The sequence below is a fragment of the Falco punctatus genome (assembly GCF_963210335.1).
Source record: "Falco punctatus genome assembly, chromosome: 2".
NCBI lineage: Eukaryota > Metazoa > Chordata > Aves > Falconiformes > Falconidae > Falco > Falco punctatus.
Window position 1 is genome coordinate 121,787,967 of NC_137581.1, and position 16,715 is coordinate 121,804,681.

Sequence of the window (16,715 nt, forward strand, 5' to 3'; positions counted from 1 at the left end):
TGCAGTCAGCATGGTCTCTTGCTGCAGTCTGGAGCTGTGTGTTTCTTCCACCCTTTCTGAAACTTCCGTTTGAAATTGTTCTTAATGCTCCAGTGTTGCAGGGCTGTTGCTGAAAAGTCAGTGAGTGAAGCTCCTGTCCTTTAGAAACTCTCTTTTGAATTGTTCAGTCATTGATGAGACTTGATGTGTTCAGAAGAGCAAAACAATAACAAAGATGTTTTGCCACTGGGAGGAAAGGGCCGTGGTGGGTGTGAAGAGCTCTCCTATTTGCACCAAATGCCAGTGGAAGCGCAGCCCCTGCCCATCTCCACCAGCATCGAGTGTGTCTTTTAAATGTGATGTTAAAAGTGAATCAGCTGCTGATCCTTTGGTTGTACATATTCACTCCATTTGGAGCTCAAGTCCCAGGAAATTCCAGTCTCTGGATTTAATGAAAGAGATCAGTGCAAAATGAAAGTTTTGAGCAAGATGACACTGGTTAAATGGAAGATAGAGTGATGGAGAGTGCTCAAGGAGCTGCGCAGGCAGGACTTCAGCCAGACATCAGCTACAAACCAAGTTTGTCACACCGCCTCTTCGGTGGAAATGATGGATTGATGCTGCCAGCATTAGCACAATGCACCATCCATGTGAACAGGAATTATGTCTATAAGGAAGTGTCCTAAATACTTAGTTAAAATATATCAGCAGACGTCCATAGACAGGCACCCTGAGGTGCTGTGCTTTGTGCAGAATGGCACCAAGTATGTGGGTCCCTGAAGACAGAACTGGTAATGCTCTACGGGAGCATATTGTTCCACTGGGCAAGGGACCCTTAACAACGATGGCAAGTTTTCAGACCATCTGATTTTAATCACCTTTTTAAGAACTTACACTTTCTGTACAGACACTGGAGAAAGGACCTTCCAAAGAACCTGTTAGTACCTTGTCTTTCTTCATTGCCTCTGCATGAAGCTTAAAGTTTGATGGCCTGTCTGCCACAGAGAGCTTACAAGCCTTACTAGGTGACACAGTGACCAGGTAAAAGACAGGCAGGCAGTGGGGAGTGAAGGAGGAGGAAGGCATTAAAATGCTGTGTGCGTGTTGCTGTTGGGGTCGGTGCAGTTAGGTAGATGACCGCAGTATGAAAGGCCAGAAAGAGGAACAAACTCATTGACAGGTAAATTATTGGTAGGTTCCTGCACTTAGACAGTGTGAATTGTTTGGGTGATCTGCAAATGCCTCCAGTCATCGGCAGGCTGGAGGAACACTCTAGCAGGCTGACTGTAAGGCTTTTAGCTAAGACTTTTGATTAATTATGGCAAAGGCATACGAAAACTTCTTTTAAAGTATGTGATTGCACCTGTGCAGCCCTGTGTTCAGTGTTTCATGGTGGGAGCAAGGAAAGGAATTGCAATTGACTTGAGGGATCTTGACTTGACCATCATTGACTTATCCAATGTAAAGCTTCTTGTACATGAGATGTACATTAACCTTTGTTTCACAAATGGTAATTTATTCATGATGGATTAACAAAGTTGTTGTTTCATCAATATAACCAGCAGTTATGCAGCAAACATTTATGCTCCTTTTGCTGTTAAAAAGACATCAACAAAAATATTTTTTCCTTTATATTTTCAGATTCCTGTTTTTTGCCAGCCAATGATCTCACCCACAGTTTTTCTTCATACCTGAAGGAAAGTGAGTTAAAATGTTGGTATGAATGGGATGAAAGTTGTACGACAAACACTGCTAATGCAATATTATTACAGTTGTTATCTGTACCTCCAAATATTTTTAATTATGAGGTATTAATAAATTTAAGGTTTGTTGGGGTTTTTTTATGACAGGTCTTGGTTTTCTGGCTCTTTTTTACTCTATCACTTTTTTGTATCAAAATGCTCTAGGGTTTCTTTTAATTGTTAGGGATTATTTGTCAGTAATTTATTGTGGCTTCTTAAGTAGGTGCATGTATTATCTTACAGTAAAAAACCTGCAGCTCTCTGTGGACATGAACAAAGAGGATTTTTATTCTCTTTTATGTTTCTATAGAACTTCTGGTCTGGTAAATGTTTCTTGTCAACTGATTTTCTCTGATACAAATTGTGCTATGTGGCAAGTGAAGACAATGGGCTTGTCACCTTACAAACTGTTGATTTTTAATGCTTATCTAATTTGTTCAATTATGTGATATTTCTGTATTTTAATTTGGGCATTTTATTTTACCATTTCTCAGCCATGACTTAAATGTCAAAGCGTTGCCAGAGATCCAGACCTCATAGGCGTCAGCATGTGTGTTCCTGCTGCTGGCTACCATTCATCATGTACTCTAGTAATTTGAAATTGTGGCATGTAGAACTTCCACTGTGTGTGTACACGGGTTTTTTTCATTGCAGTCTGTCCTAAGTGGGCAAAACTCCGTAAAAACCACAAGGAGAAGAAGTCGGTGGTGATGCTGGTTATCTGCAGCTCGGCCCTTCGTTCCCTGGAACTCATCAAGTATGTCGATAGCAAATGTTCTGTTGACGTTGGCAATCAGTCAGAGGAACCACAGACATAGAGGAACCACAGACATAGAGGCAAAACTGGGACACTGTCCTCTGCTAAGCCAACAAATTCACTGACTCAAACTGATGCAATATCCCTTGCTGCTCTAAACTATGGGAGTGCTGTGGTTGGTTTTAGACTGAAGTAACAGTTAGTACTTCAGTTGCATGGAAGTGCTATTTTTGTTAAAAATCAGAAAGAAAGTGTAACCAATTTGGGGAAACACGCAAGGTGTTATACTTGGGAACAGAGTAAACCAGTAAAGCATCATGATCCACTACTAGAAGTGTTCCCTGCCCTCTTTTTTTTTTTTTTTTTTTTCCTTTCTCTATCCTCCCCCTTCTCAGTCCAGAACTCTTGATGACTTTGATGAATTAATGTGTACCTCACAAATTTCATGGTTGTCTTTTGTGTCTCAACCCCATTTGCTATGATTTTCTGGCAGTACAACATGAGATGGAGAGAGTTGGGAGTTTTGAGCCCATGCCACAGATAGAAGCACAGATGCAGCAGATGTGCCAGTAGTGCTTGGCTCCTGCATGCAGATATTGCCTTCTGAGACTTAGGTGGTTTGTATGTATACTTGTATATAAACCTTTAGCTTTGCACAACAGAAAATCAAAAATGTGGCACAATGCAAAAAAAAAAAAAAAAAATGCAGAAAAAGCTGTCTTAAATGATATTCAGTAAATACTGAATATATTGTCTCCCGCTTGATTAAGACAGAACATAGAGTTGTTACTGTGTGCCATAATGGAGTGTCAGAAAAATAAGTCAGGTTTCCCAATGAATGAGTTTTGGTTAACTGGAATTTGGGCAGTGTCTGCAGTAAAGACTGTGGCAGCCTAGGTTTTCCCAGCAGTCATGCTGCAGGAAGACTCCCTAAAATGCAGCTTGGTCTATGCACAGATCTGTCCTTTTGTGCATGCACACACATGTTCATTCATGCCTGTGTCTCAGTAACTGAGATATTTTCAAATTGGAATTTGGTGATGAGTCACTTCTGAAGTAAGTTAGCTGTGAAAGCATGCTGAAAAGCTATCTAAACAATATTACCCCCTAGTGATACCTTCTATTGTGTTGGTCCAGTTGTCAATCATTGTTGATCGAGTAGCAAACAAGAATGTACATCATATTCAAAGTACAAGCAGAGGTCACTGGGGGACTTTGTGTCTCAAGAATATTGAGAAATGCCAGTTGGTTTGCTTTCCTCCTGTGTGTTCTTAATCCCAGCCCTAATGCTTGCATTTTCTTTTTTAATTGTTTTATTGCTAGGTCAATGACAGCATTTAAGGGAGACTGCAGAGTTCTCAAGTTGTTTGCAAAGCACATAAAGGTAAGAAAGCTGCAAGGGAATTTTGGTAGAACAACTAAACAACCAATTAGTGTCGTACCATTTCCTTTTTAAAGCATTTAGCAATAGTGACTTTCATTAGGTAACACTTCCTTTGGTAACCCATTGTTGCAGTTTGAGGAGGCTATCCAAACACCACCTCCAATAGCTCTGGTGCAGTCCTATGCAGAATGCAGATGCTTATGCATGTGCTGTGTTTTAAAGATGTTCCACATTCCTATGAGGTGCTCATTCAAATGGCTTTTGACTGTTTAAATAGAAGGCTTACGCACATAGGTCTGTAGAAGCAAACTGTACCAGCACCCACACTTGCATTCTGCCAGTTGGACACCTGGATACCCAATATCCATACCTGTTGGAGAGCACCAGTTGTGGGGAGGATGGAAGTAACGAGTGGACGTTTGGCCCTTGATATTAATGCTGTCAAACACACAAATGTCACTTGCTTTATTTCACCCTTCTCCAGTGTCTTTGTCTTGAAGGAGTTTAGAGCTAATTCAACTTTGTTAGTTTTCCAGATATTTCCAGAGAATTTTTTAAATGCTGAAGGAAGCAGACTGTTCTCACCTCCAAAAATAGTTGGTGCAATAGCAGATTTTCAAAGCTGGAAATGACTGAACTTCAAGAGAAGTGTGATGCCCAGCTGGCTGTTCTATTTCTTAAACTTTCTCGCAGATACATCAGTCTGACAGTTTGAAAGATGAATTTGTTACTTAATGGTATTCTAGAAAGATACTCTGTGAGATCTTGAATTTATTTCCAGCTCTTTGAGAAGAAATTCTAAAACTATCATTGTTTTACTGTGGTTTGTCTTTCTCTCATCCAATCAGATAAAAGAACAGGTGACTATGTTGGAGAAAGGTGTGTTCCACATCGGGGTTGGAACTCCTGGGAGAGTAAAAGCGCTGATGGAGCAAGGTAGGAGAACAAGGAGGGTTTTCTCCATAGATATTTTATACTTCATGTCACGAGAAGCAAGGCTTCAGTCGTTTTTGAAGCGCTTCAGTTAACATGAATCTGTAAATTTGGGTACTAAACTGTACAGTTCTGTTTCTCCACTTGTGTTGTGTTAGTCAAACTGAGGTCAAGATTCTAGTAGCTGATTTTATGATCACTTAAAGCTGGCGTGAGTCAGTATTAGCAGAGAAAGGCAGAGTAATAATCCCCCCTCCCCGCCCCAGTCCATGCCCATTTATTCCCCCTCCCTGCTTCTTGTGCTGCTCCAAGAGTCTGGCATCTCAGTGAGCTGATCCCAATTAAAACAAAACCAGTGTGCACACAGAATCAGGTAAGGAGCAGGCAGAGGTAGTGAACTTCCTCTTTTGGCAAGAATACTGATTTACGCTGACTTGGAAGTGATTGCAAAACCGTGGTGTAAGATTTAAAGCTCCAGGAAACCAAACACTGCAAGTAAATCAAAAGGGAGTAAAGGCAGAAGTCATTGTATCATATGTCACTCTGAGCTCAGTGTAAACTTTTGTGAGGGGTGGATAAAAGATCTGCTTGCTGATTTGATTTTATTTTTTGATCACCCATAATGCAATTAATTATTCTATATAAATCTCCTTTTCTCTTTCCAAATTTTGAGTGCTTTTACTTACTTAATAGATATTATGTACACAGAGAGAAACAAACAACAAAATGACAAGATGATAAGATGACTCTTTCTGTTCCTCTTTCTAAACACTGCCTTGCTCTAACTGTGGTTTCTTGGTCAGGGACCGGCTGTGGATTGGGACTCCGCTGCTCATTCCAAAAGGGTACAGGAGTAGCATAATTTTGTTGCTTCCTGTGCCCTCCACCAACATTAAACCATTGCTGCTCAGTACATCAGCACATTGCCATGAGGGCAGCATGGCGCTGGCCCAGGCTGCCCGGAGCAGCTGTGGGTGCCCCATCCCTGGCAGGGCTCAAGGCCAGGCTGGACGGGGCTGGGAGCAGCCGGGGCTGGGGGAAGGGGTCCCTGCCCCTGGCAGGGGGCTGGGGCTCGGTGACCTTTGAGGTCCCTTCCAACCCAAACTGTTCCATGATTCTATGTTAGGTGGAGGCAGATTATGCTAGGGACACAAGGTTTATCATCTTATCCTAAGGTCTAGTCCTTTTTTGCCACTTTAATGTTGCAGTCCCAGATCACTAGAGAATGGAGAAGAGTCAAAACCAACACAGAAAATTGTGGGCATTATGTAGAAGATTAGGGAAAAATAGGGGAACAGCTGGAGGGCCAGTTCAGAAAGGACCTTTGTTGTCTTTCACAACCATTTATTTGAAGGATAAAGGAATTCTTCAGCAGCATCACTGACCTGACACACATGCACACAGCACCCAGGCTGTAAATTGCTAAACACTGCCAGTTCTCATTAACAGGATTTCTCAGGCTAGGGTCCTTGTAACTTACCAGCTCCTCATCAGCTGTGGAAATTCAGCTCCTGTGGTTTAATCAAGAGGAAGCTTGAGGAATTATTTTCTGGCAGGATGTTAGTTCTTGACAAAGCTGGCAACAGTAGTTGTTCTGCTTTTGTGTTTATCTTCCAAAAAGGCATGGGATTATGTGGTTAAGGGAGTTTGCAGTGTCAGTGCATTAGTTTCCAACCAACAAATGTAGTACTTAAGTGTTCAGAGATTAGTTTCCTTGGAAACAGACAGCAAAAGATGTAAAAGCCAAAAATCATTTTGATAAGCACATGTCGTATTATCTTAGTAGTAAAATTTATGTTGCCTTTTTAGATGGCCTGTGCTTGAACTCCACAAAATACATGATTCTGGATTGGAACTGGAGAGATCAGAAACTAAGGAGAATGATGGATATCCCTGAGGTATTGTATAAGCACCTGTATGTCTTATATTCTGTGCATTCATTACTTTTGATTCAAGCTCCTAGATCTTGCTCAGTAAGGTTTCTTTTCTGTAAAGCTGATTTCAGTGGTCTAGAAACACAAAACATCAACACTGGACTGGTAAATCTGTACTCTCACATCTCAAAATTACTGCCCGAGGAAGATGTTTTTTCCTTTTTTATTGCAAGTCACAGCTGTGACTTCTCAGTAGTACTGTGCATTTCTCCTGTGTATGCTACATGGTGGTTCTACCTGTTCTCAGGAAGTTCTCTCATTAAGATGACTTTGTGCAAAAGCTTCTTCAAAAACTAAAGAAACCTTATTTGTCTCCATCTGAGAGTAAGATAACTTCTTGTGACTAAATCTACAGACAGCTCTTATGTGTGTGTGTGTGTGTACAGCCACCCATCATTTGTAGACTCCTCGTAAGATAGTTCCCGATTCTTCCCAATTCTGTAATCCAGCTTTCACATTTATTGCTGTGACAAGGCATGTTTACTGTATGCTGTGGGGCATCAGCCAGTATTTTGCCAGAGAGAGTGAAAGAGGCAGATTCCTCTATCAGTCGTTGTTATAAAGCTCCCAATTTCCTGCAAGTGTTTCCATTTTTTTGCACATTTAGAGCAGGCCAATATGCAGAATCTCCAGGGAAAAAGAACATTTTTGCATATAGAAATTACACTGTTTCACAGGTGAAACAAATTATCAGTCGTTAATCCTTCTCTGCACTTGTCTATGTATTTGAGTGTGCTGTATTTTACAGTCCCACATACACAAAGGTACAACATTCCTAATAATCTTGGATAAAGCACCCTGCAAAAAAATACATTGCAGAAATTAAGTAGCAAAAACGCCAGCTTTGCTTTTTGAGGCAAGGAGGCTCCCTCTTGTGGTAAATACGTAAGGGTTTTTTGTATGGTGGTTGCACTTACCTGGAAGTTTTTTAAAGACCAGAGAACACGAATTCACAGACATAACGGTACAAGAGGTGCTGGTTGCAGTGGGATGGATGTTTTAAGTCAACTGAAGTACGTACACATACGGTAGACTATAGGTGATCCACCTCGAAAATAACGAAGATTACACTCCTGATATTTCATTTTGAGCTATTGCAAACCTGACCTATCCCTTTCAGCTCACTGTAGGTAGTATCACAGCATTTCTGCATGTCTGTCTGGGATTATAGGCCAAAAATTGTGATTCCAGAGGTATTTTATTAAGGAAAAAGCTGAAGGATATCTTAGCATGAAATGTTAAGGCTTAGTTCAAGTTAAAACCAAGTAAGAAAGAATGTTATACCTTCATATATAATGTTAGCATAAGGAATATGTGTGATCACAGAATAGTGAATATATAATTAAAGAAGTCTTCAGACCTGCACTTGGCTCGGGTAACTCAACATACACGAAGGGTTTTGACATCCTGAGCTATGTAAGTTGAGCATCTTGCCACAGACATCAGGCAGATTCCTGAAAGCTATTTATAAGGAATGTCAGCAATAAAAGATGCCCAAATAATGTTTTGGAGATAACTCATCTTAACACAGTAGAAAACAGTGAGGTGTTCTGGCAACCTGCAGTCTTGAAGTATGAAATACTGTCTTAGTGAACAGAGGCTCTTACTCTTCTGCTTGTGTAAAAATTGTCAAATATGTGCTATGAATAGTCATAAGCTTTCTCAAAGAATAGAGAAATTATATTACCAAAAACATGATTTAGAGAATTAGGAGTTTGACATACTGATTTCTTTCATCCCGTATTAGTGTGGAGGCAAAATTGTACCCTTAAAATTAGAAACAAGGCACACTGACCTACTTTCAGTGCAGACCTCAACTCGAGATAATTTCTTTGCATATTTAAGGTCCTGTGTTGCTAAATTTCATTGTAATTACACCAGAAAGCAAGAACAGCTGGAAACGTGTCCATTCTATTTTCTGGTTTTATACTCACCTGGTGTTCAGTGGAAAATTACATACACAGTGATATATTCTGATAAATATATGAATTTAAAAACACAGGAATCTTCCCACGTGACAGTCCTGTATCCCATCATATCCACATAATGGATGGTGTCCTGATCCACTGCTCTCTTAGTTGCCTCAGCGTCTCATTAGTTAATGTTGTTGGATATCTTTTTTTTTTATTATTTTGTTGGTTTCTATCTCCCACTTCATTCATCCCAAACAGTGGAGGGAAGGAAATAAAAAGAAAACTCACAAAGAAACCAGAGGAGGGGTGAATGAGTTTGTCAGACTCTGTCTTGGCACACTCGAGTTATACTAAAGCATAGACATTTAAATAAAAATTGGTTGTACACTTTCTGACCTGACCAAAGGACACTTTCCCACTAGGAAAGCTTTGCATGTAGAGGTTGACGGCAATACAGAGCTGTCTCAGTTCACTACTTAAGATTCAAGTGGAGTTTTTTCAACAAAAATCAATATTGTATTGTCTGCAAACAATACGAACACTGAACCTTGAGTAAGTCTTAAAATACAGAAAGTTTTAAGTTTCAGGCTTCATGAAAGTAAAAAGGCTCGTAAGAAATGGACTTGTGATAGAAAGACAACTGGTTTTGCCCTCACATAGCACATCCAGTGTGGAATACGGGTTGGTCAGGTTTCTCACATCACTTATTCCTGTGCAAAGTTGAGGCACAGAAGGTATGATCCTGAGAGAAAACTTGTGAATAAAGTATTTGTAAGTGGGAAGAGGGAGCTATAAGGAGACTCTGGACGAACTGTGATGATAGAGGTAGATCTTGTGTTCCTGCTGAAATATGTAGTCAGTATTTACTCTCAAACACATTTGTCTGTTATCTTTAGATAAGGGATAAGCTATGGCCATATCCGTGTTACAAAGTACTTTGCATGCAGCACATGTAGACCTGACCTTCGTGCTCGCTTTCCTTCAAGTGTCTCAGACACAGACAGCATTGTGGCTGTTGCAGTGCAGTAGTGCCCTTGGACTCCTTGATAGCAGTCGATAATCTGGATTTTGCAGCCCAGGGTGGACCTCTTGCTGCGGCCTGCTTTATCAGCTCCGTACCAGTGACAGCTTTTCTGTAGCCATGTTAGATGGGACTTCACAGGCCATAGTTACACTTTAGGATTGTAGAGCAAATGCTAGATGTTTTACAAGGTAGAAACGTTCTGGACCTCCAGACCTTGTATGGGAACCTCTTCTTTAATTTCTAGTCCTATAGTAAGGTGCCTGAGTAAATAAATAAAGGTATTTAGCCAAAGCCTTATCAGTAAGTTTTTATGCCTTTGATTTTTCTTTTCTTCAGATAAAGAGAGAAACAATTGACCTACTGGAGATGAGTATTATACAGCTGTGCAGAGAGGGGTCTATGAAGCTGGGACTCTTTTAATGTACCAACAAGGAAGTCATTTGCAGCTGCATTTTACTGTTATGCTCCCTGCAACTGTCAAGTGATTAACAGGTGATGGAATCAAGAATTTTGACTTTTCAGAAGTCTTACCAATACAGAAAGAATGTGCATTGCAACTTTTTCTGAGATTCCTTTTCTTTCAGTAATGAAACAGAAGGTTTGTGTGTAGTTTTAGTATGTTTTTTGTTGCAGGAACAATGTGATACTGAAATTAGAGTTACATTGCATTTACCTGGTAGATTTACTACTATATGTCACTTTTAAGACTTTGAAGATGAGCAAACTTGGGTATGAAAGTCTTTGTACAACTCCATTTTCTGTTACCTCCCCCTGCTGTCCCAAACGAGACATTTACTTCTGTCATGATAGTAATCTAGCTCTCGCCCTTGAGGGTCTTTGAAAAAGTTGTATGGATTTCAATAATGTGTCGAAAAGGTATTTTTCACCTATTTCATCTATTAGCTGGCTGAGTGCTATTTTTTGCTATTAGATGATAAATTATTGCTGTATTATATCGAGACTTTATTTTGATTTAAACTGTTGGAATTGTGCAAAAATTATTCTTCTGTTTGTCCATTTAAATTAAAAGGAGATGATCGCTGGGTGATTCTTTTGTTGTTGTGAATAGTAGGGAATGGATGAATTTTTTCCAGAGGACAAGATAAGTTGAGGTGAGAGCAAAGCATCAGCATTTTGGAAAGCTATTGATCCAAATCAGACGTTTTGAGAATGAGTTGCCCTTCTGTGATAAAGAACACATAACCTTTTTACAATTTTAAATTCCATCTGAATCAATAGCAATGAATGCAGTAGGTTAAGTGTTGCAGAATGGCTGTGTGATCACGGCCATGACTCCCTTAAAGATCTTTGTGAAACAAAGTTAGCGTAAGTTAGCTGAAGCAGGCCTTGCAGCTGTGCTGAGGCATGCTGATAAGGAAGCTGAGAAAGGCACAGACCTTGTGCCTAATGTTGTAAATAACTTTGAGGAGTTTGCGTAGACAAGAGAGAAAAAAATATATGTAGCTAGCTATCCGCAGAAACCGCAAGCAGGAGGACGTATGAAAATGTAACCCTTTAGAGCTTAGTCAATTAGCAGATGACTAGTAGGCATAATTAATTGGAACTGTATATAAGACATAATCGCGCCGTAATAAATCGAAGCTTGCTTTATCACTCACATTGAGTCGGCCGCTTGCTTCCCCTCGCTCGTCGCAAGTGGCGCCCGAACAAGGACCCCCAATCCTTGTTCTTCACCGGACAGCGAGGACGGAGAAGCACTGGTAGCAGCGACCAGGGAGCGAAGATCGACTGATGCAGGCATCGTAACTCGATCCGTGCTTGAACCGACGACTAATCAAGGAAAGGTTCGCCGTCCGTGAGTGTATACCCAGAGAAAAGGCTGCATCTTAATCAAGGAAAAGGACTGTTTTAAGCGCGCTATGGAAAAAGAGGTAGCACTTTTACAATGCTTTTTAGAAAATCGGGGAGTAGGCCCTTTAAAAGATCTGGCCAGGTTAATTACTATGGGAAAAGCGAAAGGGTTTTTTACAGACCCTGAAAAAATGTTTGAAGTAGAGGAGTGGCGTGCGTTTAGGGACTGCTTGTGGGACTTAGTTATAGATGACGATAAGGCAGCAAAAGAATTGATGAAATCATGGCGTGAAGTAACTAATTGTGTAAAAAGATATCAAGCAGAACACCTTGCTGCGGCAGTAACAAGCCGACTTGCAAGCGCAGATCCTAATGCAGGAAAAGTTATGCTATGTGAAAATCACATTCCAATACCCCCTTTATCACAAACAGTGCTCTCTGTACCACCTATAGAGCCCACTGTACCACCTATAGACCCTTCGTGTCCTTCGCCCCCCCCCCCCCCTTTTTTCGGCGCAGTAGCCTCGGGGGGGCCAGAGGGCGGGGACACATTTGACGAAAGTGCTGCTGAGGAAGAAAATAGCAGTGGGCAGTCAATACAAAATTCTAAAAAAAAAAAAAAAAAAAACAAAAAAACCCAAAAAACAGTAAAGAAACTGGTGCGTTCTACGCACATTAATTGGCAAAAAATAGCACAAGAAGCGGCTGGTCAGGGAATATTTTATATTGCTGATCAAGACAACCCCCTACAAGCTTTCCCTGTAACGTATCAGATGAATGCCGCTAACCAAAGACAGGGAACCTGGGAGGCTTTGATTGGAAAATATTGTCAGTTACGTAGTACAGTGAATGAGTCAGGCCTCCACAGTGAGCCCACCAGATATACCTAACTTTATGAAAGGGCCGTTATTGCGCCAATGTATTTTGGAGAATAGTAACAGTGACACCAAAGGCATTTTAGTAACCCTGCCCTTAGATTCTTCTGTAGAAACAATGCTAGAGCGAATGAGTCGGGTGCCAGTAGGTCAGCAAGCCTTGCTAGTGGAAGCAATCCAAGCAGTAGGGAGAGATTTAGTGCAAGCCCAAAGTCAGGCATTTGCAGCGCTTGCGCCTCTGCGCCCCCCTGGGGCTACCGCGCCCCCGAAGCCAGTGACCACCACGCGCCGAGACTTCCTCTGCTATCGATGCGGGAAGCCAGGACATACCCGTGACCGATGTCGACAACGTCGAGTGTGGTGCCAAAATTGTCAGCAAGGAACCCACAAGACCAACGTCTGTCGGCAGACGGGAAACGAGAAACCAAGCGCGAGGAGCCGCAGCGCGTCGACCCCAATCGCGACTCCTATCACCTTCACGACACCCCCTCCAGGAGACATGACCAACTCTTATTGACAGACACCGTGTTACAACCCGCCACCCGAGGGAGCCTCGGCCTGGACCTGGCAACAGCAGTAGATACAACATTAATAGACAACCGAACACAAAAAATTGCAACTCGTGTCCGAGGACCTCTGATAATTAATGGACAAAGTTATGGTGCTCTATTATTAGGGCGGTCTTCTGGTAGTTTAAAAGGGCTGTTGTAAAGTGTTTTGCTTATAGTAATAATTGTTAGCATTGCACTCGTATGTTTAAGCTGTGCTCTCTCTTGTATTCGAAAATTACTCGAGCGTGTAACTGCACAAGTTTTGCTTGCGCAAAGAGAAAAAGGGGGAAATGTTGCAGAATGGCTGTGTGATCACGGCCATGACTCCCTTAAAGATCTTTGTGAAACAAAGTTAGCGTAAGTTAGCTGAAGCAGGCCTTGCAGCTGTGCTGAGGCATGCTGATAAGGAAGCTGAGAAAGGCACTGACCTTGTGCCTAATGTTGTAAATAACTTTGAGGAATTCGCGTAGACAAGAGAGAAAAAAAATATATGTAGCTAGCTATCCGCAGAAACCGCAAGTAGGAGGACGTATGAAAATGTAACCCTTTAGAGCTTAGTCAATCAGCAGATGACTAGTAGGCATAATTAAATGGAACTGTATGTAAGACTAATCGCGCCGTAATAAATCGAAGCTTGCTTTATCACTCACATTGAGTCGGCTGCTTGCTTCCCCTCGCTCGTCGCAGTTAAGAAAATTGATTTGATCTTCTAAAGCAATGTTTTCTGTCCAGTGCTGTCCTTGCATTTGCAGTCCTCCCCAGCGGCATCCCGTGCAATTGGAGTAGAGATCCTTTCATTGTACGCCATGCCTGTTAGCTGGGCAGCTATGGAAGTGAGGGGAGAAGAAATAACACATCTCCGATCACACAGAAATTCCAGTACAGCTGGCAGTATCCATGCAAATGAATAAGATACAACAAATCCTACTGAACTGTGGGGCAGAAAAAGCATATATTTAAGCTATTCCAGAAGGCATGAGCTGAACACCCTGGCCAAAGTACGTAATCGTTTGATTGGTACAAGCTGATTGTGAGGATCCAGGCACAAATGTAGAAAATGAGGAAGAGAGAGATCTAGTTAATAAGTAATTCCTGGCCGTAATGCAGGTTTGAACAAACAATACAGTCTCCCCACAGTAAGGACAGTGTCTCAGCTTCAGCACTCTCCAGTACAAGTATATTATTCCTTCCTCTCACCAAGAAGAAAATGAAAAACAAGGCTAGTTTTGTTCCGCAAGAAGGAGAGGTGCGTTCTTCCAGATGTCCAGATAACAGTGCATTCAAACAGCAAAAGCTACCAGCTTGGAAGCCCCAGCTTACCATTGCGAATGTGCTCTCCAGCTTCTTTCTCACAGGCACATTCTGCCTTACTGTGGGAGTCTGCCTCATACTGTCCACAAACAGCATCGGAGAAATCCAGGTTTGTTTGGGGGTGGTGTTCTTGGATATTCTTAGATGACGGCTGCGTTTGGAGGGAAAAGGCTTTGATTTTTTCCTTCTGGATAAAGATGATAGCGATGGCTTCATGCTTTGGACATGTGTCCAATAGCCAGTAGTCCTGTGAAAATCCTCAGAGGTAGTTGATCACTGGTAAAATCCAATCACTGGATGGTTAACTGCATGCTAATGTCTGAAATACGGGTGGTAATCCCTGCCACTGACTGGCAGTATCTGAAATGTCATTATTTCCTGGGGTTTTGAAGGGAAATAAACTAATCCCTTTGATAGTGTTTGGTGCTAGAAGAACATACATGTTTTCTGGGGCAGAATCTTAAAATGCAGGTAAGCCCTGATGTTCAAATGCCTCCAGGAGCAAGTTAGAGCTGTGGTGGTGTTGGTAGACTCCTGGTTGGAGCCAACACTCAGCACTACATCCAGGCTCGCAGGAGGGGTGGGCCGCAGCACGGGGGAATCTGCCAAGTGTTACTTGGTCAGTCAGACCAAGCTGCAGAAGTGTTCTTCACTCAGCACTCCTTTGTCACGGGGCAGGTATGGAGGTTCTGCAGCCATCATCACTAGGCTCTAAAACAGCTTTAAACTAGGGATAAAATTTATGAATATTCATTGAGGTCAAGTCCTGATTCTCTGTCGATTTCTAACGTTTTTGTCAGTCCAGAGTCACTTAGAAGAGAACTGAACTGCTCTGAGCAGTCTTGGAGCTAAAACACTGACCTTTTCCTGTGTGCATGTCCTTTATTACAATATCTCTGCTTGTTCGCTTCTCTGACAGATTGATTATTCAGATAAATGCTCAGATTGATTAAAACTCCGTGAAAATTCCTCTAGTTGGAATAAGGAATGCTACTGTTCTGTTAATTTCACACTAAAGGAAGGTATATTGGTAAGTGGACGCGAGAAACTAACTCAGGTTGCTTACTACCTCCTGTTACTTATATCTCTATATAATAAAATACACTAATTGTGTTCTGTAGAGCTCCTGACTAAATTTTCTTTGTACTTTTTAAAAACATGACATACTCAAAATTTTACACTTTGACCTTTGCTATTCATTTTGGTACGTGTTAAAAATAATCAAGATCAGGCTACCTCTGTCCTTGGCTGGGAGATGTCCATGGAGAAGGTGGGGGCCGAGTAAATGGTGGTTGACTGTGGAGGCAACTTTTCTCTGGATCTCTGAGTCAGTAGCAAATCCCCTGCCTTTGGCCTGGGGCTAGTTCTTGCTGCATGGCTAGGATCTCAAATCGGAAGGAAATCTGAAGCTCTGACCACTTGTCATAAGTAAACCCCTGTAGTCTTTTTACAAGGGTTATGCTGTTAATCCCCAAGGTCCTTGAAATAATTCAAGTCTAGCAATGTCATTCTGCAGTTTCATTTGGGAAAAGTATCCTTCATTTCCTGTCCTAAACTACTGGGTCATGTTTCTGAGACTGTTAAAATGCTTCATATTCTTCCAAAGAGATCTTGTGCTTAGTACTGCATAAATGACCCCTTAAAATTACAGTGCAATTTAAATTATAAAGTCACTTTAGGGTTCTTCAGCATTGAAGAGGCTGTTAAAATACTCTGTAATTCTTCAGATAAGTGATGTTTGAGATGAGAAGTTTATTCAATTGAATAATATTTTTTATATAGTTTACTAAACCTCTTTCTTGTTTGTGTTTGCCTGCCTAGTATTCTCCTTTTAATTACAAGACTAAACTTTCCAAAGGGCTCAAATAACTGAGGAGAGGCAGCCTTATTTTTCAAAAGATCTGAAGGAATTAAGAGCTCATGGGTACTTTAAGTTGTTTGTCCACCTTCTTTTATGGAAAATGTGTGTCTGTCTCCACGAAGTTATTCACAATCATATTGTGAATACACTGTGAAACAATTCACAGGTTTGTGGCCAGCCATGCCATCTTGAGTAAAATAATAATCAGGCATTTTTTATTTTGTTTTCATTTGGTGATTTAAGAAGTATGTTTAATTTTGTGCCAAAATACTAAAACTTTCAGCTGGGCTAAAGACTAGATTCTTGCTAGCGTCCACTGAAGTAACTCCTTAGAGTGTGGTTACCAACATTTAAGTATTAACGGAGTATTCTCTTCCCCTCCTTTTTTTAGCAAATAATAGGGTTTCTCTTTGTCTGCATGGACTCACCTTGCTGAAGGGGTTTATCCTTGAATTCTAGGGTGAGGTTTTTATGTACTATGGCCTGCAAAACTTCTATGAAAACCACCGTCGATACATGATATCAAGAAGTGATGCACAATTCTTGGGTCGAAAGTTTTCTTTATATTATGAGATCGTCAGTATTTCAGGTGCATCTTTGACCATATGGAGAGCTAACTAGACATAACTGTAAGTGTGT

At 41.2% G+C, this 16,715-nt stretch overlaps 2 protein-coding genes across 6 annotated transcripts in view; both read left to right on the forward strand.

Moving 5' to 3' along the window:
- Positions 1-11,750, forward strand: part of CMSS1 (cms1 ribosomal small subunit homolog) — a gene marked incomplete at its 5' end in the record, with an annotated part of 239,809 nt that extends 228,059 nt beyond the window's left edge. For all 5 annotated transcript variants that reach the window (XM_080376004.1, XM_080376003.1, XM_080376002.1 and 2 more), the window contains 6 exons: positions 1,621-1,680; positions 2,376-2,478; positions 3,802-3,862; positions 4,711-4,798; positions 6,605-6,693; positions 10,003-11,750. In XM_080376004.1, coding sequence (XP_080232130.1) covers positions 1,621-1,680; positions 2,376-2,478; positions 3,802-3,862; positions 4,711-4,798; positions 6,605-6,693; positions 10,003-10,086 — 485 coding nt within the window. In that variant the 3' untranslated portion in view covers positions 10,087-11,750. The remainder of the gene's footprint in view (positions 1-1,620; positions 1,681-2,375; positions 2,479-3,801; positions 3,863-4,710; positions 4,799-6,604; positions 6,694-10,002) is intronic.
- Positions 11,751-11,890: 140 nt separating this feature from the next.
- Positions 11,891-16,715, forward strand: part of LOC308059096 (cell cycle control protein 50C-like) — a 35,964-nt gene continuing 31,139 nt past the window's right edge. Inside the window, 4 exon segments of the mRNA XM_080376018.1 lie at positions 11,891-14,324; positions 15,135-15,161; positions 15,165-15,245; positions 16,536-16,643. Coding sequence (XP_080232144.1) covers positions 14,112-14,324; positions 15,135-15,161; positions 15,165-15,245; positions 16,536-16,643 — 429 coding nt within the window. The 5' untranslated portion in view covers positions 11,891-14,111.